The sequence below is a fragment of the Psittacula echo genome, assembly GCF_963264785.1.
Source record: "Psittacula echo genome assembly, chromosome: 5".
Lineage (NCBI taxonomy): Eukaryota > Metazoa > Chordata > Aves > Psittaciformes > Psittacidae > Psittacula > Psittacula echo.
In genome coordinates, this window is record NC_137739.1 from 41,233,742 (window position 1) to 41,258,342 (window position 24,601).

General features: G+C 42.9%; 1 protein-coding gene across 1 annotated transcript in view; it reads left to right on the top strand.

Moving 5' to 3' along the window:
• Positions 1-15,338: 15,338 nt before the first annotated feature.
• Positions 15,339-24,601, top strand: part of PLEKHH1 (pleckstrin homology, MyTH4 and FERM domain containing H1) — a gene marked incomplete at both ends in the record, with an annotated part of 55,037 nt that continues 45,774 nt past the window's right edge. Inside the window, 2 exons of the mRNA XM_080618848.1 lie at positions 15,339-15,393; positions 23,023-23,198. Of these exons, the coding sequence (XP_080474974.1) occupies positions 15,339-15,393; positions 23,023-23,198 (231 nt within the window). The remainder of the gene's footprint in view (positions 15,394-23,022; positions 23,199-24,601) is intronic.

A 24,601-nucleotide genomic window follows, 5' to 3' on the forward strand; every position in this document is an offset into this window, starting at 1 on the left:
TTGGGATTATAAAGAATGAAAGTTCTCACAAGCCCAATGCTTAAAAGCATTTAGCCACCCACATATACTCAATATCAAATTAACAGCAATTCATGTGTATTTGTTTTGGTGGTATGAACATCAGATATCACTTTGGCAAAGGAGGCTCCTGTATTCAAGCATCAAAATAATGTTAAAAACATTGCCTCCTATGGGAGCATTGTGGGTTTGTTGTTTGTTTGGGGTTTTTTTACTTTTCTGGGTAAGAACTTATTTTTGGCATCTTCACTTCCATTCATTTCTTCCAAAAATACTTCGGCTGTTTTTGTTAATATGCCATGCATGTGAGGCCAGGTTACTTATTTACCATAGATGCATGTCAGCCAAATAAATAAGTTTCTAGTCAGAGGAACAAAAAAAGCAAAAGAAAGTCACCCAGCAACTTATATTTCCCATGTATTATGCCAGTCCAACTGGTAAAGTGATCATCTACTTGAATATCTAAAAAGGGAAAATTGATTGTGGACTTTTACAGTCCTCCAGTTTCTCTCATTAGTTATCTTGACAACCTTAATTCATCTTGTTATCATTAAATAGCAGCACTTGAAGGGCAGAACAGAGGGAAAGTTGCACGTTTAGCTACCGCTTATTGACATCATCATAATAATTAATAAATATATCTCTCTCCTACAGCACAATGGGTCTCAGAGATCACTATCACCTAGAATGACCTCTTTGATATCATAGACCATTAATTTTCATGGATAGATTCCAGTATTAAGTGCTATAACTCATGCTTGATAATTTGTAGTTGGCTGTAGGCCAATAAGAAAAGCATCTAATCTTGATATGAAGACATAAGGAGATGAAGAATTCAGTACATTAGCTTGTTCTAGTGGTTAATCATTTTCTATGTCTCATTTTTCACTTGAATTTGTCTGGCTTTATAATTCGTGCACTCAGTCCTCAGTAAAACTTAGTCTGCTCATAGCCGTTTCCTGCTAGTGCTTTATGCCTCCAACAGCACCAATTCATTAATCAAGTCATAAATCAAGTCATCTCATTTTCAGTAAATCAGACAGCTTGAGCACTATAAGTCTTCTACTATAAGGCATTTTCTTTAGATCTTGAATAATTACCAAGCTTCTTTTGCACCTTCCCCAGCTTTTCAGCAGCCTTTCAAAATAAATATCCTGCATATGATTAGTCTCATGAGTACCACAAAGGGAAGAAAAGCAACCTGGTACTTCTACTCACTATTCCTATGTTTATGCATTCAAGGATTGATTTCACCCTTTCTGCCACAGTATCTCTCTGGAGTGAAACGGCTCCATGCTCTGACAACCCTGATCCATTTCAGAGCACTGTTTTCCAGGGTAGAGTTTCTGATTACACATCTCCTAATCTCCTATCTGGTTCCCACATGCATAACTATGCATTTGGCTGTAGTAAAAGGCTTTTTACTTGAATATGTCTGATCTGCTAAGTGATCCATATAGCCTGCTCTATAGAAAAGCTTTCCCCTCATCATTGCCATTTCACCAGGCATCCTAATACCTGCATATTTTATCAGCAGTGAGTTTACATCTACAGCAATGATGAAAATGTTGATTAGCACTGAATCTAAAATTCATACTAATATGACTTCCTGTTACTGGCTTTTGCAAAAGCCCAGGTGATATGTCTTTATTCTGTTCTGGTTTATGAAAAAAAGACAAGGAGAATTCACATCCTGTACATACATTCACTCCTGTCCAGGGAGGATTCTCTTCATGGAGCCACAGAAGTTAGGGCTAGAAAGTACTTTCAGAGTATCTCTAGTGTCTTCCTGCTCATGACAGGGATGCTTCAATTATTCTTGATTATTTTTCCCAGGACTATTTTGATGCTGGAAAATACATCCCTAGATTTTCGTATTCTTTGTCAAAGGACTCTCTATCAGTTAATATTTTTTAAGCCTGAACTGCTGTTACCCTTGCTGGTGCATAGCTATTGAGATTATTGACTTTGCCATTTTTTAATATTGGCATAGGACAGACACTCCTCTACTCTTCTGATATTTCCCCACTGCTACAGGATTTATGAAATATCAATATCAGCAGGCTAGATTTCAGTTAAATAAGTTCTATTAGTATTCCCATGTAAGCTATCCGGGCCTGCTGATTTTAAAATATTTACGCCCAGTACGCACTTTACATTCCTCCTAGTCTCTAATGGAGTGGAAAATTTTTCATCAGCCCATGTGAGATAAGTGCATCATCTTTCCTTTTTCCAAATGCAGAACAGAAATATTTCTGGAATATTTGTCATTTCTGCAATATTATAATTTCATTATCTGCATCAAGCAGCAGCATGTACCCTTAAGACTTCTGTTGTTAATATACTCTTAACTGATTTTTTTGTCTTATAGCCTGCCAGCCAATGATTTTCCTGTTGTCTTTTTGTTGTTGTTGTCTATTTTTACATTCTATAACTTCTAATTTATATTGATTGCTATATATTTCCCATTTTATCCGTTTGCCATGTAAGCTTTTTATTTTCTGGTTTTCCTTCACTTCATACATTGACCCAGGATGACATTTTAAACAATATTGTTCTTTATTATGCTTATGAAATTGAGACTTTTTTTTTAATCCAGTTACTCTTAAACATCTTCCAGTTATTGTCCATATTTTTCTGTCTGAGCTTCTCTTCCTCAGTTTTGCTGTGTTTTGTCCTGCTCTGTAATCTGATTCACTGGTCTCTGAAACTCTTCTTCCCCAGTAGTATCTTATGTTTTTTTATTATTTAGTAGATTGAGCCATTATTTATTAAAGCACCTGTGGATCTGAGTTACTAATAATTCTGGAATACTCAGTGGTTATCCTTAAGAAAGAGCATATCCTCCTTATGTTATCTGCTTCTTGTACTTCCCTTTTACTCACTGTCTCATTGGAGATAGACTAAAACAAGGTATTTTACTGTATACATTATTGCAGCAGTTTTCAGAATGCTGGCTATATTGATTTTCTTGTTAACAACAAATATCTCTTATTTTGTGCTGCTACCTCCACTCTTATCAGCGGTATATAAACAGCTGCAGAATTCCTCCTTTCTTTAACCTTTGTGACATTGGTTCAGTTTGTCCATAAGGCTAAGTTACACAGCAGTCCCATTGGAAACAGGGTCCTCTTGTATTGTTCATTGAACACAGTCACTGATATTTCACTGTTATCTTACTTTTGTTATGTCACTTTCAGAATACATTACGTATGAATATTTTTCTCATTCGAGTGAATAGCCTCAGAGATAGAGAAGTTTATCACACAGAACTGAAAATAATACCCAGAAGCATGGACAAGCAGCTATCTAACCTCATCATCTATTTCAGCGGGCATATACATGCATATGATGAACATATTAAAGTGATATACAAGGAGGCTACTGCACTTTTTAAAAGGTAGCTTTTACCTTTTCTTCCTTTCCTTTCAGATCTTGTCACTGACCTGGTAGCTGTTCCACAACAAAGACATGATCCCAACAAATGTCAGCTGTTCAGGTGGGATAAGAGCCAAATGGTCCCAAATCTTTTTGATGACTAAGAAAAGTCACATGAAAAAGGCTGTCTATCTCTACAGATACATTAAATAAATAACTACATCATCAAATATTCATCTGTATCTTATACAGCAAATCTCCCCATCAGTAGGCATCACCGCAGCATAGACTGCATAGGCATGGCCACTATATTGTCTAAAGACGAAGTTTTCATTTTGGAAAGTTATTAAAGAGACATTTTGTGAAGAATTTCATGGGACTAAGTAAAAACATAGCCCTGAAGAATGTTTTTGTGAAGAATTTCTGTGAAGAATTTAATGGGACTAAGTAAGAATGTAGCCCTGAAGAATGTTCATGACTTACCGGATATGAATTTTTGTCATATTGTGATCTATAATTGTCAGATATTTTACACTCACTACAAATGCCAGCTTAAAAATATCCAGCCCAGTGAACTTTAAAACCGTAATTTCTGTGACTTTCTAGTCTAGAAGAGGCCAGAAATGATGCTCCAGATACCAAGTAATCCCAGGCATCCTGCAAATCTTCCAGCTACACCTAGTATAACTGATGCTGGTAATGACAAATCAGCCTCAGAAATACAAGCACAAAAATAGATGAAGTGAGAGGAAACCTGAGCAAAGGTTCTGATGCACTTTTCAGCTCCTCAGCTGTGAAAGTCATCTGCACAATTAGCTGTGACTCTTCATCTATGGACTGATCCAGTTCTTGACAGAGCTGCAAACAGGGAAGATTGTTCCAATTTCTTGATGTGATATACTTACATCTTCATTCTGTATTAGCTATTCTCTGTCTACAAGAATATTGTGGTTCTTTGCTTTCCATCTGCTCTAATTCTGTATTTACACAGTTGTGAGAGGTGGACACTTCTGGATGATTATGCACTCCATCCTAAGGAGATGGAACTGTCTCCACTGGTGATAGATGGAGCCAGATGAATAGTTCAGGCCTGTTTCTTGGCTTCTGGGTAGCTGAAGTCAGGCAAAATAATTCCAGGCTGACACTCAAACTAGGTGCTTTCTGTTTCATAACACCCTGACTAACTACGGGGCAGATCTTGAACTGGTAACATGAGAGTCAGAAAAAAAGCCCAAATTAGGCTCTTATGCATAAGTAAATCCCACTTCTTTCATAATTTGACCACTATCACACCTATGCCATCAAATGCTCTCAGAAGGCTTTTTTTTTTTTTATAGTTGCCTTTGCAGATGCGAACCAAATTCTGTCTTTTATATCTTTCTAAAGGAAAAATGAAAATTAATACAAGGAGAATTTGAGAGTAAAAAGGCTAGTACTGATTTTTGCTTCTTCAGAAAAAAAAAAGACATAGTTACTTTTTGATTCAAAGTCATTTTAAATCTTGTTGTAATGTTAGGCATGCTATTAGGAAGAAATATTCTATTATAGTTTAACACAGCCAAAGATGATATCAGCTTATAAAATCCTTTTGGAGTCAGCTACATTTTCTGTAGGCTTTTTTCTTAAGGCATATCCATACTAGTACAAGCAATTAAGGATTCTTTATTAGCCAGTCTCAGAGGTACAGACTTAGCCATCAATTGATGTTCTTCTCGACACCCTAATAAGACCAGAAGACAAAGAAATAATACATCGTCCCCAGACTGTAGCATGATCCCAGCCATGAACCACAACTACTAACTATATTGCTCTGACTATAAAACATTCACGTGCTCATAATTCTGTGAACATTTAACTGCTACTTACCTGCAAACATCACTGCAGCACAAATAAAACTCGGATAAACTAGTAATTTACAAGCCCTGCTTCCTGCTATAAGGGACTATATTGTCCCTTACGTCTCCCTTAAACTACAACAGGTCCATTGTCTTTCTCTCTCTCCCAGTTGTTATGTTCCCTATATTCTCAATGCCCTTGCCCCATGATCAGGATAAAGAAAAATGATTAAAATTCATTACCAGGTGGGCAGCTCAGCAGTAAAGTTAAAACTTTCTAGCAGAGCAACTGGATTAGACTTATGCTAATAATCTTTTTTTAGGGCATTTTTGGTATAGCAGAACAACTTCTCCTGGATGTCACAAAAAGCTATGTTTGCAGAGATAACCTTTAGAAATATCTATAAGTGATGAGCTAACAACTAGAGAAAAGTCGCAGGTAGATGAGTCCATCTCTTCGCCTGCTGGCAACAGTCCTGTAACTTCAGCTGGCAATCCCTAGGTGGAGACATTCCTGGCATTTGTGTCCCTTTGTTGTGATCCATGGATATTGACACTGTGACACCCAACTCCTTTCTTTCCAAGAGAGCAAAAAATGGTGCTGTCGTGTTCCCCAAGGCTGGTGAATAGCCGTATAAAAATTAGGGCAACTGGATATGCCCTGAGGAGTTGTGCACAAGCAAATCGGGCATCCCAGGGGAACAATCCACCCAGTAGCCTGTGTTGATCTCCTCCTACCTGCTGGATGACAAAGAGAGAGAAAACAATCTGCTAAAAGTTCTTACAGTGTCAGAACAGCTCTTCTGTGACTTTTGTCCATGATGATATCTGGGTATATATTTGAATGTAATAATTTGGTAATTTGAAGGTAATAATTTGAATGGTGGGAATTTGAAAAAAAAGTACATATTAACAGGCTGAGTGACAAATACAAACTCTGCCACGGATGGGAGCTAATACAGGTTTCTCTATGATACTGAATAAATCCCAACAATCTTATCTGCAAGCAGCCTCCACCACATAGCCCCTAGTCAGATTCCTGTGCTGGCTAAGAACATGGTCTCCCAGCTCCATCATCTGAAGCTTCACAGAGCTGTCTGTCATCCACACACAGCAAGAGGTCAGTGGGTGCACTGGTGTATACTTCATACCTGCACCATGCATGCCATTGAGTTTGAAAGACCAGAACATGCTGGAATTAACAAATTGCAGCCCCTGCCTTCAGGGCTTTGTGGGCACTGGGATCTGAAAAATGAAGCTTTGCTGGATATTACATTTCAGGACCAAGACCAATCCAATTTACGGTGGCTCAAATATCCACTCAAATTTGCAGCCTTAGGTGTATCTCAGCAAAGCTTTTTGAGCAAGAGTTTTTCTTTTTTTCAGGTTGTTTTATACTTACCTACTGTGGTTGGAATGTGTCATGATAATGGAGTTTTTCCTTTAAAACAGGCACCAAACCCATTTCAGGAGGGGGTTCTTCTGTTCACTTTAAAAGCTATAAAGACTTCTTTTAAAGAATGCAAACACATTGGTTGCACAAATTCACAATGTACAGAGAATGATGGAATTCTGTATAACCACAAAATATTAGAACTCAAAGCAAATAGATGTATTTGGGATCATCATACAGTCATTATTTTGAATAATGTCTAGGAGAGTAGATTTATGGGATGGAAATTAGGTCAAAGTTTCAAGGATAGCAAGTAAAACAGATTGCATAAAGATTTTGTGAAAGGCTGAAAAGAAAAAAGAGCTTGGCATTGTCACTCTCTCTGTCTTCAGACTGCTTCAGATAAGAAACTGTCCTTGAATTGAGAGACTTTCCTGTAAGGTGAGGAAAACATTCATAACAGCATAAGAAAAGGACCAAATGCAAAAAGCTGTATGTGTGAATGATCATCCTTAGCCATTGGCATTTGTGGTGGGCAGAGCTGCATGTGTCATCTTGTTTGTTTGTTATTGTAGGGAGGTTCATGGGTCTCCATGCTTTCTGCAAGTGTTGGGAGTGTTGATGCAAATACAGAAGATGGCTTAGTTGCTGTATTTTATATGCGCTCACTGACTCCCCAATAGAGTAAATGGTGCACAGTTTTCTCTCCAGCTGAGTGTCAAATTGGAATGAATTATACCACCTCACCACTTACACACAAGTTTTACGTTTAGCATGCACCCTTTATGTTGAATTTATGACACTGCTGAATTTTCCAGAACTTCTTACAGCAGTTTTGTGGGCTTATGTTGGGCTATGCTCAGTTAACAGTCTAATTTTCTGAGTGTGCCTTTTACTCATACAGAGTGGCTCAGGTTTAACATACAGGACTACTTCACACTTTGGGGGAAAAAAAATGGCATTTCATAGAAAGACTCTTGAGCTGCTTTGAGCTTCATATGAAATGTTCCCTTCCTCTGTAGCCCCAGAATAGAAGGAGCTTGGCATTCTGAGAGTGGTACAAAGTGGTATTGTTAAACAGAAGCTAATTAGGATGGGATTTCATGTTGCTAAGAGCTAAGTCTTCGGTATGCAACAGACCCAAACAGCAAGGGCAAAGTGTAACTATTTAAGACTGAAGTTTGCTATTTAAAGGAAAATGGTCATCCTTGCCCAAAAGTTAGCTGCAGACAGGAAGTGTTTCTGTACCAATGACAAGATGATGGGCTGTCATGATTCCACCCAGTCAGTCCAGATCGAATGTGCTCAGGATATAAGCCAAGAGCTTATTTTTTCCAACCTGCTAGCATCAAAAGCACCATCTGTGATTGATTTTTGGATAATGGAGTAAATAGCTATTGGAAATTCAGGACAGTTCCCAGAAATTTTGGTCTCTGGGAGGAATGAATATGAGCTCGTAGGAGTACCAAAGCTGCTGGATCCAAAACATGCTGTCTCTTCTGCAGAGACTGAAAGACATGACCCAGTCACAAACCCATGTGAGCATAACCTCTTGCAAGCAGGGGGATTTTGCCTGATCCTGGCATAATCCTTCCGTGGTGTAAGAGGTCCTGAATCTTCTCTCCTTTTATGCCTGCATGCCTACAATTCACAGACTATCTTCTATGACATCAGGCTTACTTTAAATATAAATCTAGTCAGTCTAAGCCCAGATAGTATCAGATGGGCACTGATTTCAGACAAGAATATAGAAATCTGGAACCAGTATTCTGCATTTCTGTATGGCTGCAGAGTGCTTTGCAGAGGGAAGGTAAAGCTAGCAGTACAGGCTCAAAAGCTCTCCTATATTTAAAAGCAAAAGCAACCCTTTCTTGCGGTAATGGTGGAATTACTTTTGCTCATTAGAAGAATCAGATTATAATTTTGATCCAGCATAAAAGCATTTTGTTAAAGTTCTTAATTTATAAAAGGTTTAATTTCTGTGATGTCTTCTGAGAAGCTAAATAATTTTGGGGCAAACATAAATGGTGCATTCTTCCTTATAAGAAGAAATGAAGGCTGAGAGGAGACAAGTGTCTTGTACAGAAACATCAGGCTTGAGTGTTGACCTGTTGTAAGGGTGGGTCCAGCTTTAAAAAAATTAGAAAATGTCTTAGGTTTTTTGTGAGTTTGCACCAAAGAGAAAACTGGTTCTTTGAACTTACACCTGAACTGAACATCCTTTCTTCTGCAACCATTGCCCTAGGAACACCTTCTCCTACTCTTCTGCACACTCCCATATGTTTATATGGTAAAACAATCCAATGCTTATCTGCTTCTTAGGACTAATTGCCCAGGTGTGACTTAGAATTATATGATAGCATGTGCATCCAGTGTCTCAGAGACATGGTCTGGTGCTGACCCTTAGCACTCTCCAGCAGACAGCCCACAGCAAATCCACAGCCATAAATACTCCATCTCCCCTCAGATTCCTCAGAGCTGTACTGCCACCATGCTCCCTAGGAACAGCCTGGTTGTAGCTCATGTCTGATTCAAGGTTTCTATTTATTTCAGCTGAAAAGAAATCTGTATTAGCTGTAATTATCAGAGCGGCTAAACAGTGCAGATGCGCAGTTGTGTTCATGTCTGTCAGAGGGCAATGACTGACTGTCCCATCAGGAGGTTTTTTCCCTGGTAAAAAAAAACTTGCTAAACTGTAGAGACAAACTGAGAGCCACTAAGTGTTAGGCCAGTGGCTGAATGCAATGACAAGGAGGCACAAGGCTTCACCTCGTGTTTCCCTCCCTGTGTAAGCCAGCTCAGGTTGCGCAGCTTGAGAGGACACTTCGTTGAATGCAATTCAGTGTTGTGCAGTTGAAGCTTTCTGTTTAAAATGAGGTCTCCAAAGAGCTTCATGCTGTGAAATCTTTCTGAAAATATTACCAGGTAAGTCTTTGATGCTTGTAGGCATTTGAAAACCAATTTAAAAGAGTGTGAGTTAGTGGTGTTATGTTTTAGCAGGATGGCAGAGGGCTTTACAGGTGCAGGTATTCACGGCTGAGACAGCCAGAAGATGTGTCCCACTGACTCTGCACCCAACTGTCCATTGGGAAATGCAGCCCATTTCCCCATCGGCAAATGTACACACAGCAAAGTTAAACCGGACAAAGGCGTCGCCCATTCTCGGGACACCCGTTTTTGTTGGATTCCCTCGATAAACCATCGCCTGGGATAGAGCTACCTCAGGAAAAACCTGCCCGCCGCGCCGCCACTAGCCACCAGGTGGCGCCAGAGCACAGGAGGCGGGGAGGGGCTCGGCCATCTCCAACGGCCAGGGCAGCGGGTCCGCCTCAGGCGGCCCAGTCATCGCGGGCTCCGCGCTCTGGTGCTCCGGCCGTAACGACTATCGAACTGGATCATGTTGTGATTTTATATAACACATTTATTACTATAACATACCAGACATTATGCACTTACAACTCGTGTATGTACGTATGCATTATTGCACATCTACGCACACATACATGTATAATATTATCAGTGTGTTTTATAATAATTACAAATGTAAAGACACTTCTGATCAAAATAGAATACCAAAAGGAAAGACTGGATTGAAACGCCCCAATTTAAGTATCTGGAGAAGGCTCCTGCTGATGGGGCAGCTCTGCACATGCCTGGCTAGTGGCAGTTCAAGCAGGAGGTGTGCTGAAGTCTCTCCAGCGCAGAGCAGGCCCAGGAGCCCAGTCACCCCTTAGTGTCACAAAATTACAGAGCGTTTTGGGTTGGAAGAAACCTTAAAGATCACCTGGTTCCAACCCTCTGCCACGGGCAGGGACACCTTCCACTAGACCAGGTTGCTCCAAGCCCCATCCAACCTAGCCTTGAACACTGGCAGGGATGAGGCAGCCACAGCTTCTTCAATCAACCTGTGCCAGTGTCTCACTACCCTCGTAGTGAAGAATTTCTTCCTAATATCTAACCAAAATCTACCCTCTTTCAATTTAAAACCATTCCCCCTTGTCCTATCATTACATGCCCTTGTAAAAAGTCCCTCTCCAGATTTCTTGCAGCCACACTTTAGGTACTGAAAGGCTGCAATAGTCTCTCCAGATCCTTCTCTTCTGCAGGCTGAATGGCCCCAACTCTCGCAATCTGTTTCCACAGGTGATCAGGTGCTCTGAGCATCTCTGTGGCTCTCCTGTGGACTCACTCAAGCAGGTCCACAACCCTCTTGTGTTAGGGGCCCCAGAGCTGGAAGCAGTACTGCAGGTGGAGTCTCACCAGAGCAGAGTAGAGGGGCAGAATCACCTTCCTTGACCTGCTGGCCAGGCTCCTTTTGATGCAGCCCATCTTCCCATACTTCCTCTCCTCCTCCTCCTCCCTCTGCAGAAAAACTCCCCAGAGTATCATTCATGAGCAAACGCCCCTCCTTCTGTTCCTTGAACAGGGTTTCCAGAATGGCTGGAGAACTTGAGCATCTCAGCCAACTGAGAATTTGCAGGCTGAGTTCTGACCTCCTACTGTGTGCAATTAACACTGATTAAACAAATAATTAAAAATTACCCATGACATTCTTTGCAGAAGGCCCTAACTCAGTTTTGTGCTGGAGCTACTCAAGCAGTTTTGATTAGCTGGCTGTCTGTGTGTCCAAGATGTGCTGCATCTTGGCATGGGTTTCTGAGGGAACAGGGGACTCTGCATCTCTACACCAGCACTGAGGTTACTGGGCAGGCGAGGGAGTCACTGACAGGGGGAGAGGCCACGCAGTGACCTCAACTTCAGAGGCTCCTTTGCAGGCTCATAGGACTATGGGCAAGGGAGCACCGCATTAGGAAATGGGTGGGAGTGTCATATCACAACAGTCAGCGCAATGGCATCCAAGCATCACTGAAATCTACAGCCAAGGTGATGGATTTCTATTACATGGATTGCTGCCTCAGGCAGTGCATAGAGTGAAACACAAGTTCTAGATCAATCTCTGAGCCTCCCAGGGAGTGCTTATTGATAGCAAATGACAAAATAAAAAAAATAAAATTAGGATGACATTTTCAAAATTGGCACCCTTTTCTGGTCACCCTGTTGCAGGCACCCTGAGACTGGTTTTGAGGGACACCCAACCCTTAAATTTCCCAGTACCTTCAAAACTGAGCCAAGAATATTTTGCCCAGAGGCAGAGGCACACACAAAATTAGGTTTTCCTTTTTAAGGTGCTTGTTGGCTGTGTTTGAAAGCCATCTTATCCTCTATCAGTTTTACCTCTCCCCTCCTGCAGAATTTTCTGGAAATCTTAAACTGCCTCACAAAAATTATGCAGATGAGAAAAGCCACCCCTCCACCCATTCCCGTCATGTCCTTTTATCCTGGCAGCTGTACGGTTTGGCAATTGTTGCTGTGTGCAAGAGGGTGGGTGGGTATTGGGCAGGCACCTCCAAACTGCATGGGGAAGAGTGTGCTAAATAACACTTGATGCTTTCGCAATGAAGAGGACAGGGTGAGACCTTCAGGGCAGTGGGTGAAGTCTTAGTGACATGATACTGTGATGGCAAGACTGTGAATTTGTTCCTTGCACATGGAAGTTTCCCTCTATGACCAAGGTGAAAGGTGTGAGATTTGGTTCATATGCTTTCAGATGTGACAGAAGAGAGAGCAGCATGCACATTTTCTCTGTATGTCATATCTCTGTGTGTACACTTCCATGCTGGGCCACATAGTGGCACATCCTGGGCTCCTTACCAGTGCTTCCCACTAACCCCATCCAGTCAAAGTACTATCAAACACTACTTGTTTAGGCTGCCTGCTGACATAATTTGCCAGTGCTGCCCATTAAAATTAATTTGCAATATCATTTGAACCTGCCTATGTCAGCTTGTAATACCTACAAGCTTGAGTTACTGCTTTGAGCTGCTGCTAGCGCTTTGGGAGTGGATACACAAATGCTGCTGCTAACCCTTTGGGAATAGTACAGAAATGTTTTCCTTGCCAACTCTTGGCAGGCAAGCCCCAGGACTAACCCCAGAACTCAGTTAACAGTATAAAAGTGGGGTTGTCCCCCCCTCCCCAGCCACAGGCACTATCACATCACATTACTCGTCTTCCAAAAGAGATCAGTGCTTTCCTGCTGGTTTTGTGGATCCCCATGGAAACCAGCAGGAACAGTCATGTCAGTGAAGCTCAGCAACTGCTGCTCTCACGTACTTTGCATGGGGATCTCACCTGCAGAGGGACGGAGCGCTCTCCAAGGCTGCTCACCTGTCCTCTTCCCGGGAGACACAGGCAGAGGGATCTCCATGGGGGCTTTTGACATTTCCACCCCCCATGTGGGAGTGAAATCATTTCTCCCTTTACACAACGTGTTGACAAGCCTGAAAGATCCCAGAGCAGAGATCACAGACAACTGTGAGCTGTGTGCCTGGCTCTGGTGTGAGACCAGGAAAGGAGCCAAAATCCTCTCCAGCTAACAATGCCTCCCTCCTGCACTACCATGGAGGACGGGCTGCCTGCTGGTTCTAGCAATGGAGGCTCTGCAAGCAGGAGTCCTATGACAGGGATCTGTGCTCTTCTCCACGCCCCATCCCTACATCTGGTAGCTGTAGGCATGACTTCCACACAAGACTGGGAAGGCAACCAAAACCTTTCCCACAGACTAGCCGCATCTCCTACTAGCATCTTCTCTTCCCTGCTCACAGCCAGTACAGGCCAGCCTACTTGTGGAGAGGCAGGGATCTTCCATCAGAGCATGGTGTTTTGCGCAGTCTGTCCTGCGCCAATCACAGACCTACCCCAGGTGCCTGTGCTGAAGTTCTCAGATCAGCATCCAAACAGAGGGCAAGCTGAGAACTACATTACTCTTCACTGAATGTATTCATTTAGCAATTCTGGAAATGGAATTTCTCCTCAGCTCTGCCATAGGGGTACAGCAGGGACAAGGACTACTACTTCTGCTGGCCTGCCAAAACCTCTCCCATCCAAAAACTCTGTTTACAGTTTTAGTGGGGATCAGGCAGGAGTTCACTCCCCATGATTCCTTGTGGTCTGAGGGTTTTTTTTGCTGAGAAGCTGTTTGCAGTCATGGCTGGATGCATAACTGTAATCTTCAACAGCAGTAGTAAGGGTCTGTGCTATACTGTGGAGCTCCTCTGGCGACCTGCAGCACACACTATTGCCTCCTCAATGCTCACTCCTACTGAACATGTCCCTCAGACAGCTGATTTTTAAGAACTGGGCTGAGATGACCAGTCTGTCCATACCAGTAATCTATAATCTGTTCCTTACTCCCAATATGGTTGAGTTCCTTTCCCTGGTGCAGCTTTTTGCACTGTGCTTCCAGAACCAGGTCTGTAAATGGGTATTTCCCTGGCACTTCACAGGAAACCTGGGGAAGCAAAATGACTAGATGCTGCTGCCTACTTTGTCTGAGCTATGCTCCTGGGAGGCCAGACCTGCTGCTGCTCTTCAAGGAGGGGTCGAGGGATATGGGCTCTTGCCTGCAGCAGCAGAACTGTGACCATCTCTCACATCACTGAGGCTGCAGGAGCAGCAGGCCCAGTTCTCCAGGGCTCTCCCTGATTCCTTCCAATACCCTCTCCCATCTCCATCCCCCCTCTTTCTATGCCTCCTTTTCCTCTGTGGGAGCAGCCAGACCCCTCATCCTTAGGGCAGCACCATGTAGTTTTTCAGGTACTGTTGAGCCAGCTCTGCATAGTTGTAGCATCTGGGCTTGATACAGTTTAGCTGTGAGATTCATTATGTATGGCATCACTTGCACAGCACTTTCTGCTCTAACCTGTGGACTCTGAAAAAGATTCAAAGTGTGCCGTGGTATGTGGGAACCGTATGGGCTGCATACCAGCCAATGCCAGACACAGAAGATCACACAAAACAAATACACTTGCAAGGCCTGTTTTCTTCCTCCTTAGCCTGAAGACTCCCATATGCTGTCCTCCTTTCTTCTCCCCTCTGGAACAGAGTTTAACAGACACACACAAGCATGCTGATAACAACCCCAAGTTTACTTTTTAAGCTTCAGTTGTCTAATCTATGATGTAGATAAACCTATGAGAATACAAGCATTAGAAAACATTAATTATTGTGAGAGATGTTAAATCTGTGTATGTTATAGAAGAGAAAGTAAATTTTTTTGTCACAGACTAATGATAGTTGATGGCTTCTTAATCTAGCAGAGGAAGACCAAATGCAATTTGGTACATGGAGGCTGAAACTGGAGAAGCACAGAGATGAAACAAGCTGTGAGCTATTAATACTGAGTAGCAGTGGAGTTACCCGTGGGATGATGCCCTAAGGAAAATGGAAATTCTCCACTGTTTTGCTCTGTGCCAGTCAAGGCTGTATATATAAAACACATGCTCTCACTTAAGTTCTTGGTACGCACAAGTGTCTTTATGTCCTTTATGTGTGTGAAGTGTGACAAGATTGCCATAACACAACCAAAACCAGCTGACAAAGTACCGGAGGGCAATGTACCTGGCTCTCCCACTAGGTCCTCCCACAAGCAACTGGCTTATGCAGTGAGGTGATCCATAGCTGCCGGTCTTACTTTCTGCTGCATGAACTTGTCATTGCTGATTAGAAGAGAAGCAAAGCAGGGTTTTGCAGGTCTGTGTCATATCTGTCAGCACACTGCAAGCCCAGGAGGAACAGAGTAAGGGAACAAGGCACAAAGGCCATTTTCAACATCTTTAAGCCTCTAACACAGGTGGAATTCAGATAACTACAATATGAAGCCTAAGTTCCCTGCAGAGAGAAACAAGTACCTCAAACAGGTGTTTCAAGGTACTGTCTTGTTTTTATGCAAGTTTTTTCCCACATTAGATTGAGCTCTGACACATGGACTTGGTCTGCCTGGTGTCCTTGCCCCTTTGGTAAGTTTTCATCAGTGCTGTGACTGAAACGTAATGCTCTCTCCCACCCGCAGAACTATGACAACTTTGCTTGCTAGACAAAGAGTTTCTTCTACTCTTATCTTCCGACACCTTGCTCTCATTTATCTTTTTGTCTTTCTGTTTAGGTATTTTGGATATAGTGCTCTTAATAAAGCAGCCTGTGCTTGTGTTGTGATGATAGTCTAACAATGCCAAGCTAGTTCTCTTGCATCTGCCAGAGAGTTTGTTTTGTCAATATTTGCTGTTTATAGTAAATTTTATTTTTTGCTGAAGGATTTGTTTGCAAATTGTAAAAACCTGACATAAAGTGCTTGAGCAGACATGTTAAAGATAACTACCAAGGTAAATCACTCGAGAACTGTGAGATACTGCTGGCTGTTCTTGTAACCTTCTCCCTTTATAGTCAAAATGGTTTTTCTATTAGCATTATTTAATGAAAGCCATATTTATTATTTTTTTATAATAATTTTGTTAAATGATTTAACATACAGCATAGGGAGGAACAGCTCTGTGGAATAATTGCATTAAAGAAACGGTAGCACACAGTTGTGTGAGTGCTGATGTGGTTCTGGGCCTCCAGGGGTTAAAGCAAGGTGTGTGCAGGCAATTCTTGGGGAGGTACTTTGTATAAAGCTCAGTGGCTGAGGAATGTCCTGGCAGTCAAGCTTCATTGCCTGGGAAAAACACAAGGCCAGATTGACGTTTTAGTTAGTGACACAATCCTGTTGGCTTTGCTGGTGCAAATGAGAGAACTTGACCAGTGCCTTTAAAAGAAGAATAAAAATACCTCAGAAAATTCAGATTAAGAAATACTATAGTTGTATGCTGCGACCGAAAGGAGTCAGGAATAGGTTGGGGAGCATGAAGGGAATAGCTTCTTTTCACACTTTGATCAACCTCAGTTCAGGAGGGGATTCTGTAAGGCATGAAGCTGCCTAGATCACTGGAAGTAAGGATTAATACAGGCTCACACACAACACATGATCTGTAGCCAACTGGAGTCCCTTCCATTAGGAACCGTTTGAGAAGTCTCTTTAGGCGATACTATCCCAGCAACCAGCTCCATTTCTGCCCTGGTGGGCTGGTCAAATGGTAGAGCTCCCTGCCAGATGCCTGTCTCCACTTGGCTCTCTGCCCATCTCTGCCTAGTGCTATCCTGCTCTCTGCCTGAACCAGCTGTGTAATGTATGCTTTGTCTTTTAGCTAGAAAGGAACAGGGAGTGTCATTTCGCCAAATTCCCATGAAACTGGAATAGATGAGAAATCTAAAGCAAAACAATCTTCAGGAAACTGCAAGGTCCACAGAGTCTTTGGAAATTTGAATACTTCTTTGAATAACAAGGTATAGATCTCAGCGTTTGCCTTTAACCACTCCCATGTCCAAATCTTAGCCTTATGTTTTTAGTTATATTTCTATATTTTAGCCACTTAATCACATCAGTCTTTTTACTTGTGCATAGTAAGTGATTTGCTACTCACTGTTTGTCTGATGAGACACCACTGAAAGCACACTATCGATGTGAGGAAAGATTTTACAACATAAGTTTATTAAGCAGCAGATCTCAGGCCAGACAATATCTGTAAGCCAGATAACCACATTTAAGATCTTGTTTAACCATGCCTAGTGAAGAGTGTTGCTTACAGTACTAGGAGATAATTTTGTTCAGTTCTCCTGCCTGCTTCTTCCATAGGCTGTTGCAAGCCTGTTTAATTCAAACTGCTCTGTTATACGCAGGCAGTCTCAACAGGAGCCAAAGCACAGTTTCAGAGCATTCATGGATCTCTCATTATCACTCAAGACATCACCTTTTTGTCACATCCCTTCCCAACAAGCCACGCTTGCTTTCTCGAGGAGATGAGACCACCTTCCATGGTGGCAAAGCAGGCCATACAAAGGGCACATGCAAATTGGCCACGGAGATACATGTCAGCATGACTGTTATTATCCCCAGTGAGGACAGCCTCATAGGGAAATTCTTAAGTATCTTTGATGGAAGTAACATGCCTGATGATGGAGAAAGTAACAAGTAGTTGCTAAACCTGGGCCAGAATGAATGATCTTTTGCTTTGAAACATGCTGGTCTGAGGCCCAAAACTCTAGGGTCCTGCAGCTCCCCTCTGTCTCCAGTACCTTTGGTTCCCATGTGCCCATCCTGGTCTGTTGGGTATTAAAAGAAAGAGCGCAGGTGCAGCCAGCCCAGGGGTGGCAGTGACTGGCCTGGGACAGAGGGCAGCAGCAGGCAAAACACTCAATCCCAGTGGCCAGCCTCTCCAGGCAGTGACACTGCCAGCTCCATTTGAGTAACACAGGTAACATATATTATTAAGTAAATTTATATTCATGTAAGAGATTGCTGCACAGAAAGTAGCTCAATAAGTGGTATCCCTACCCTTGAATAAAATGTGTGCTGGCAGCTATCTTTAGAAATGCTTGAAAGCTCAGATCAGTTTGTTTGAGCCATCTTGTGAGAGATGGCCTAAGCACGTGCAAGTAGGATGGTGTCATCTCATCAAGAGAGCCATCATCACACAAATTTGGTTTTCATGTCCATCATGGCACCAAACCCATGCACTGGGGGCTGCCTACGACCAGTGAATGGTGCCCCACCAGCCCCTCCAGGCTGTGGTGGGTGGTGAGGACAGCACTGCTCTGTGGATGCCAGCTCCCTGCCTGGCTGCTCCATGGGAAACTCAGCTGTGCCTTGGGGCACATCGGTTTTGAAGGCTGGGAGATGACTGCAAGGAGGATCTCAGGAGACAAGGGCCCGACACTTGCCGGTCTGAGACGCCCGAGGTAGCAGCCTAGAGCTGCCAGGTGGCCTATCCAGGAGGACCTCCAACACCGTTCGGCTTTTGCCCTGAGGCGCTGGGCAGAGCAAGATGGCTGCCCGGAGCAGGCACAGCAGGAGAGCTCCCACTGGAGGGGGCAGCTAGCAGGCGCACCGGGGAGCCCGGCCAGGGATGCCTTGTCAGCACCGGTCCGTTCTCCGCACCCCAGCCTCAGCGGAAGCCCCTGAACGTACAGGGTAGGCGGGGAGAGGGCTGGGTCCGGCCGCAGCAGAGGGCGGCTTCGGCTCCATTCCCCCCCGGCCCATCCCACACCCGCCGCTGGGTGTTGCCTGCCCCACCTGCCTCGCCGCCGAGCCCGAAAAGGGGTTAAAAGCGTGGAGCGGGTGATGTCAGTTCCTGCGCTCCTCTGGAGGGCTGGCTCTGATATTTGAGACGGGCTCTCCCGCTCTAAGGAAACGGAGCGGGGATGGTAAAGTGCTGAGTGGAACAGTAAGCCGCGCCGGGCACCTGCCTACTACCCAGCACCGCGTAGCCGCCCGAGGTCAGGGCCGGCAATGCCAGTCCCCCTGCGGCCGCGCCGGCTGCGGAACCCGCGGATACTGCCAGTTGCGCCTGTCACTGCCGCGCTCCGCCGGGGCGAGACCCCCTCGCCGGCCAAGGTGAGTGCGGGCAGGGAGGCGGCCCGACCCCCCTCCTAGCTGCCAGGAGAGGCGGCTGAGGGCCCGCGGGTGGGGAGAGGGGGGTGGGCGCTTGAGGGCCGATCTGTGCGGGGCTGGCTGTCATAGCCCTTCTTTTCGCTCTTTTCCTTCTTCAAAGTGACGGCAAGGGGCTGGCTGGAGCGTTCTGGGGTAATGTTATGTCATCTCTGTTAATCGAGGTTTGCTGCTTCAAATAAATAGGTTTGCCTCCGGGTGTGGGACTTTGGTCACTGAGACAGCATGGATGAGGTGGGGGGAGGAACGGCCACACGGCGGGGGTGGGGGGGGAATGCAGCCCAAGAGTAAGTCCTTCAGTCTCTTCTGCTTCCCTGATGTGTGGGCAAGACCTCTGGAGGCAGAATGACAAAACCGGGCGCCCTCTTCCTGCCTCCTGGCACTTCTGCTAGTCAAGTCACCTGCACTGATGTAGAGGAATTGTTATTTAATTTCCTCTCCCCCCCCCCCCCCCCCCCCCCCCCGCTTATCACGTTATTTTTCCTTATGTCTTGCACATCCCAGGTATCACTTATGAACTGCAAATAATTGAGTGGCTGAACAATTCCAGTGATCTCAGGGTTAAAAAGCTGGGTTGTAAAGTGGTTATGAAGTAGAAATTGAGGTGACTGAAGGGAGGGAGTGCATTAATGGTATGGTATTTCCACACTGAGTTTTGACCATCACCCGAACTGCACACCCTCTTGGTGTGGATGCAGTGGCATGGGAGGAAATCTCTCTCCTTTCACATCGTTACATTTATTGCACTTGTAGTTATTCCTTTTGTAGTAAGGTGGTAGCTGAAAGTTAGGTTCAGCTCTGGTGTTTAGGCAGGGTTTGGTGCATTTTACTGGTAGGTGCTGAGAACTGCACTTCTGTGCTGATTGAATCTCTGTAACAGCCTGAGTAAACTGATTCCTGAGCTGAGGAGAAACTGGCATTTAAAATACAGAAATACTGTTTCACTTGTCTGTATTGTTTGCACCGAATGAACAAAGCTGCAAACATTTCTCTTGCATTTGTGCCAACACCTGAAAGTCTTCATGTTGATTAATTGCTTTTTATTTTCAGAAGGCTTTTCAGGTGGAAGTATGCAAAGTTTCTGAAGTGCTTTGAATTCTAGTCTGGATCCACTGACATATGGGACATCAGCTGATTCTGATCTAAAATCTTGGAAAAAAACAAACCTCAGTGGTGACATTCTGGTATAAACTTTACGTTCATTGGAATTACAACTGGATATAGGGACTCCAAGTAAAAATATTCATATTTATTTTGACTGTAGCATTTGATGTCAGAACTGTCTGTTGATTGCAACTTCCAGAGAATCAAAAGTGGAAGTCTTGTGTGTGCATTTAGCAGTTGGTTCAGTCATTTAGCCTACCTCCTAAGTTCTAAGGACTTTGTAGCTCCCATTATCTTCACTGAAAGTTGGTTGACACTTGAAAATCAAGCTGTTCTTTAGAAAAGAATCTGTACATTTAAGAATGAAGTATTGGAAATCTCAGCTTGTTTGAACAAAGTGGCTGCCTCCTATTTTTCAAGTTCCTAAAGTAAGAATACATACAGTATTCTGAAAGTGCTTGATTCTCAACTTCTTTATATGCCAAAGGGGGGAAAAAAGAACCAGTTTTATATAATCATATAAATATGGTGTATATAACCATATAAATATTTTAGCTGATACAAAAGGACCAATCTGGTGTGGGGATCAAATAATTTAGTGGGTTAAGATGGTTAAGAACTGCAAAAAAAGGCATATTGAAATGACAGGTCCAGTAGCAAGGATTTAAAGTTAATCTGTCAAAATAAAGTTGATACTGTCATTCATGAAGTACGGTTGTTGAGAAGAATGGGTGAGAGTAAATGATGCATTTAACAGTAAATGAGAATTTAGAATAAATTTTAAATTGTAAATAAAGTTGTCAGGGGTAAACATGAGCCATTGTGATAAAATATCCTCTCTGAAAAAGGGTGAAGTTTTGCTAGAGAGAGGAAAAGCTATAATTGTAATCTCTGGCCTTCAGAAATCAACTGATGTAATGACACACAGGGAAGTTATTAGCTTAAGTGGAAGAGCTGGGAATTAATAGAAGAATGATAAGGTAGACAAATTACAAAAAAGAACATGACAACACTGTGCTGAAGGGTGGGGGAGGAGTCTGTTATAAAGGTAGGTATTTTCAGTAGGTGGGTATTTATAATCAGCCATTGGAATAATCGCCCCGGGGAAGTGATGGACCCGTTTAACATTTGGATGTATAGGTGCTGGGCCATCTAGTCTAGATCATGCTTTGCCAAATAGAGTCGGACTGGATGATCCCTGAGGCCTTTCCAACCTGGTATTCTATGTTTTTTCTGGAAAAGTTGACTGACCTGCAGAATTAATGATGATTAGCATTGACACAAAGTAAAATCACACCTTTGAAATAGTAATAAAGTGGGCACAAGCTGGAAGAACACTAGTTAGGATCAGCAGTGGAGGAAAAGATGCAGATATGCTAATTGATTTCAGGGCAACCATGGGCCTGTTAAATTTTGCAGTGGCCTGTAGTACAGATATTCTTGATCTTGTGGAGATCTGGCACACACTGTGCTTTATTAATCTGTTCCAGTACCATTGTAATGGGCCCCCTGCACTTCCATGTCTGGCATTTGCAAGGGTAAAGCCTGTGTTGGTTTGTCTGTGAATGTCAACCATAAGTGTAATGTGATTCTAAGAAAGGCAAATGCAGTCAGGTGAGGTATTCCCTAGGAGAGTGAGAAGTATTAAATGCCTTTACACAAGGCTTTGATGAAGCTGCATCCTGCCTTTCAGATGCAGTTGTGGTCGCCCATGTCTATGGATGAGAGTGAAAAAGATAGGATCCAACTTTTCTAAGCTGGAACAGGTGCAAAGGGAGAGTAGTGAGCTTTTCTGGTGAGACTAAAAGAGCCCCTTATCTCTAGCCTTGCAAAGTGAAGATTTTACAGAGAAGCTTTTGATATTTATAAATATATCAAGGGTTAAATGGGGGGGGGGGAAAACTAGTTAAGCTGGAGGGCAGTAATCTACAAGAATGAACAGATACAAGCTGGTTGTTATTATATTTATGCTAGTAATTAGAAGGCAGTTTATTAGAGGGGTGAGGTTCTAGAACAACAGAAATAGTGGGAGCAAAGCTGCCTGCATGGTTCTGGGGAAGGGCTGTGTTCATTTATGAAAGGGATTATGAGACGCAGTTATCTACAGTGCGAAGGAGGAAGACTTAATGATTCAGGATATCTACCCCAGTCTTAGATTTCCTATTCAGAACAGGGTCTTTTAGTTCAACCAGAAGTTACAGACTGAGGAAATTACTTTTGCTCTGGTGTAAGCTGTGTGGTAAATCAGATTCATTTTTCTTTGTGCAATTAGAGCTTATCCCAATTGTTCATATTCATATTGGACTTGAACTATGAATAAAGACTAAAGTATCTTTATACCTGTGTGAAAAAGAACAGAATTTAATTTGAGAGCTGAATTATGATGTCTGGGACAGGGTTAGCTATAAGCAAGCTTAGGGTGTTGTAGGATCGTGACTTAGTACACTCTTTTGGCTTGGAGAAGGACTGATCGCACTACCTTAGAGGGAAACCCTACAGTGTTATTGTGAAGTGTGTCTGTCAATGCCTGGCAAGGAGCTAGGGCTAGAGGTTAGATCAATGTGCTGGACTAGGGTGTTGTAAAGGTTGGTTCATGTGTTTCTGTAAAGCAGTAAGTGTGCTGCTTGTGGAACACTGGTCTTCCTTGCTATCTCAGAGTGTATTCAGCATGGACATGAGTGTGCCTTTTCCTTGTTTTACTTAAACCTACCTTCTGACCTGGAATAGTATTTCACACATCATTGGAAAGGCAGGCAACTTGTTGCCTGGAAGACTTTCTATTACTGGACAAAGAAACCTGTATATAAAATAACTCACAGGTAGTGTTTGTGGAACAAGGAATACAAGGCACAAGGAGTGAAAAGTTTGCCTGTCTGAAAAACCACTTCCCCTCACCCCTTTTTCTTCTCTAGGATCTTTAGAGAACCTCAGACGACATCCCAAGTGTATGATTAACTTCACAATGGCAGAACTCACAGTGGAGAATGGCAGCTGTGTGGACTGGCAAAAGCGATGCCTTGTATTGGAGTCCCAGCTCTTCAAATTCCGCTTGCAGGCAAGCAAGATCCGAGAGCTGCTAGCTGAGAAGGTGAGGCAGTGATGGCTTCTTCTAATTTGCACTGAGTTATGGCATGAAAGCCAAAAAATCTATAAATGCTGAGCTATCCAATAAAACTGTGACTTGCAGTGAGGATCCCTTCCTTGATCACAGTGTGTCATTGAAATCTGCTTGTCACTTGAGATACAGAAATGTGCCTGTCAGAGTGGTGTAAAGTGGCGTTAGTGAAAATAAGAATTTGGCCTTGTTTACTGGAATATCGTATGTTTGGTCTCTGCTGGAAAAAAGTGTACCAGCAAGATTCTGGATATCTAAAATGACTGAGGCAGCTGCAAAGGTGAATATTTCGGATAAGAACAGCAAGATCAGGACTTGGCTGGCAATGGGGAAGCTTACAGGACTGCAAATTATTCTGTAATGCTAAAAGGCTGGACAGGGGTACGTGTACTGTCATAGTGTTAGAATAACTTTGCATATCCAGTCAAAACACTCTGGGGATGCTGAAAAGCAGGACTGAGATACTGAGATCTGGATGTTGGAAAATTTCATGGCATCTATGGTTTTGTAGGCATCTCCTACTAATCTCTTTCAAGTGTGCTAATAGAACTCATCTGCAATTCTAGGGGAGAGGACTGCCGAAGATTTGAGAGGAGTTTGTTGGGTAGGTTTGGTTTGGTGGGATTTTGTGGTGGTTTTTTTTAATCATGATGTGTATTTCTGGTAGGGTTTTTTCTTTACCTTAAATTCAGTTATTTTTTTCAACTTATATTAAAGCTTTTTTATTAACCTCTACTCTGCTTAGAATCCAACTTTGTAGGTTGCTGTGGGGTTCCTTCTTTCAAAATTTGGCTTTTATTATCACAGTCCAAGGTTGCTCAGATACTCAATTACTATTGGGAAGTGAGAACTGTTTCTTTCAGTCACAGTTTGCTAATGAAGTTGAAATCTTTACAACTGACTGCAATTTACTCCAAATGCTTTTAATCTGTACCTGATGAAAGGTACGTTCTAAACTCACTTCTGCTGCATTTTGTATTATGTAACTTTTATGTGTATATTTTTGTTGGTTGATTTTGGATGTAAAAACATCCAAACTGTATCTCCGTCACAGTGGAGCAATCTTCAACCTTGCTTTCACTGTTACGTTTCCACTAATGCCTTTATACTGCATGAGACATTCATTGCACTATTCATATTTTAAGAAATGATACAGTTCTAAGAACATTTGTCATCTTTTCAAGGTAGCTTCTGAGATGAGCTTTAGTGATTACGTATCTTGGGAAGCACTGAAAGTGGTTGTAAAGTTTATTTAGGTAAACGTGCATTAAAAAATTCATGTGTAGAAGTGGCACAGCTCTGGCGAAGATGACCAGTACTTATGTGCAATACTCTGCTTGTGCTTTATTAACTTCTGCATTGAGAAACTTCCTGAC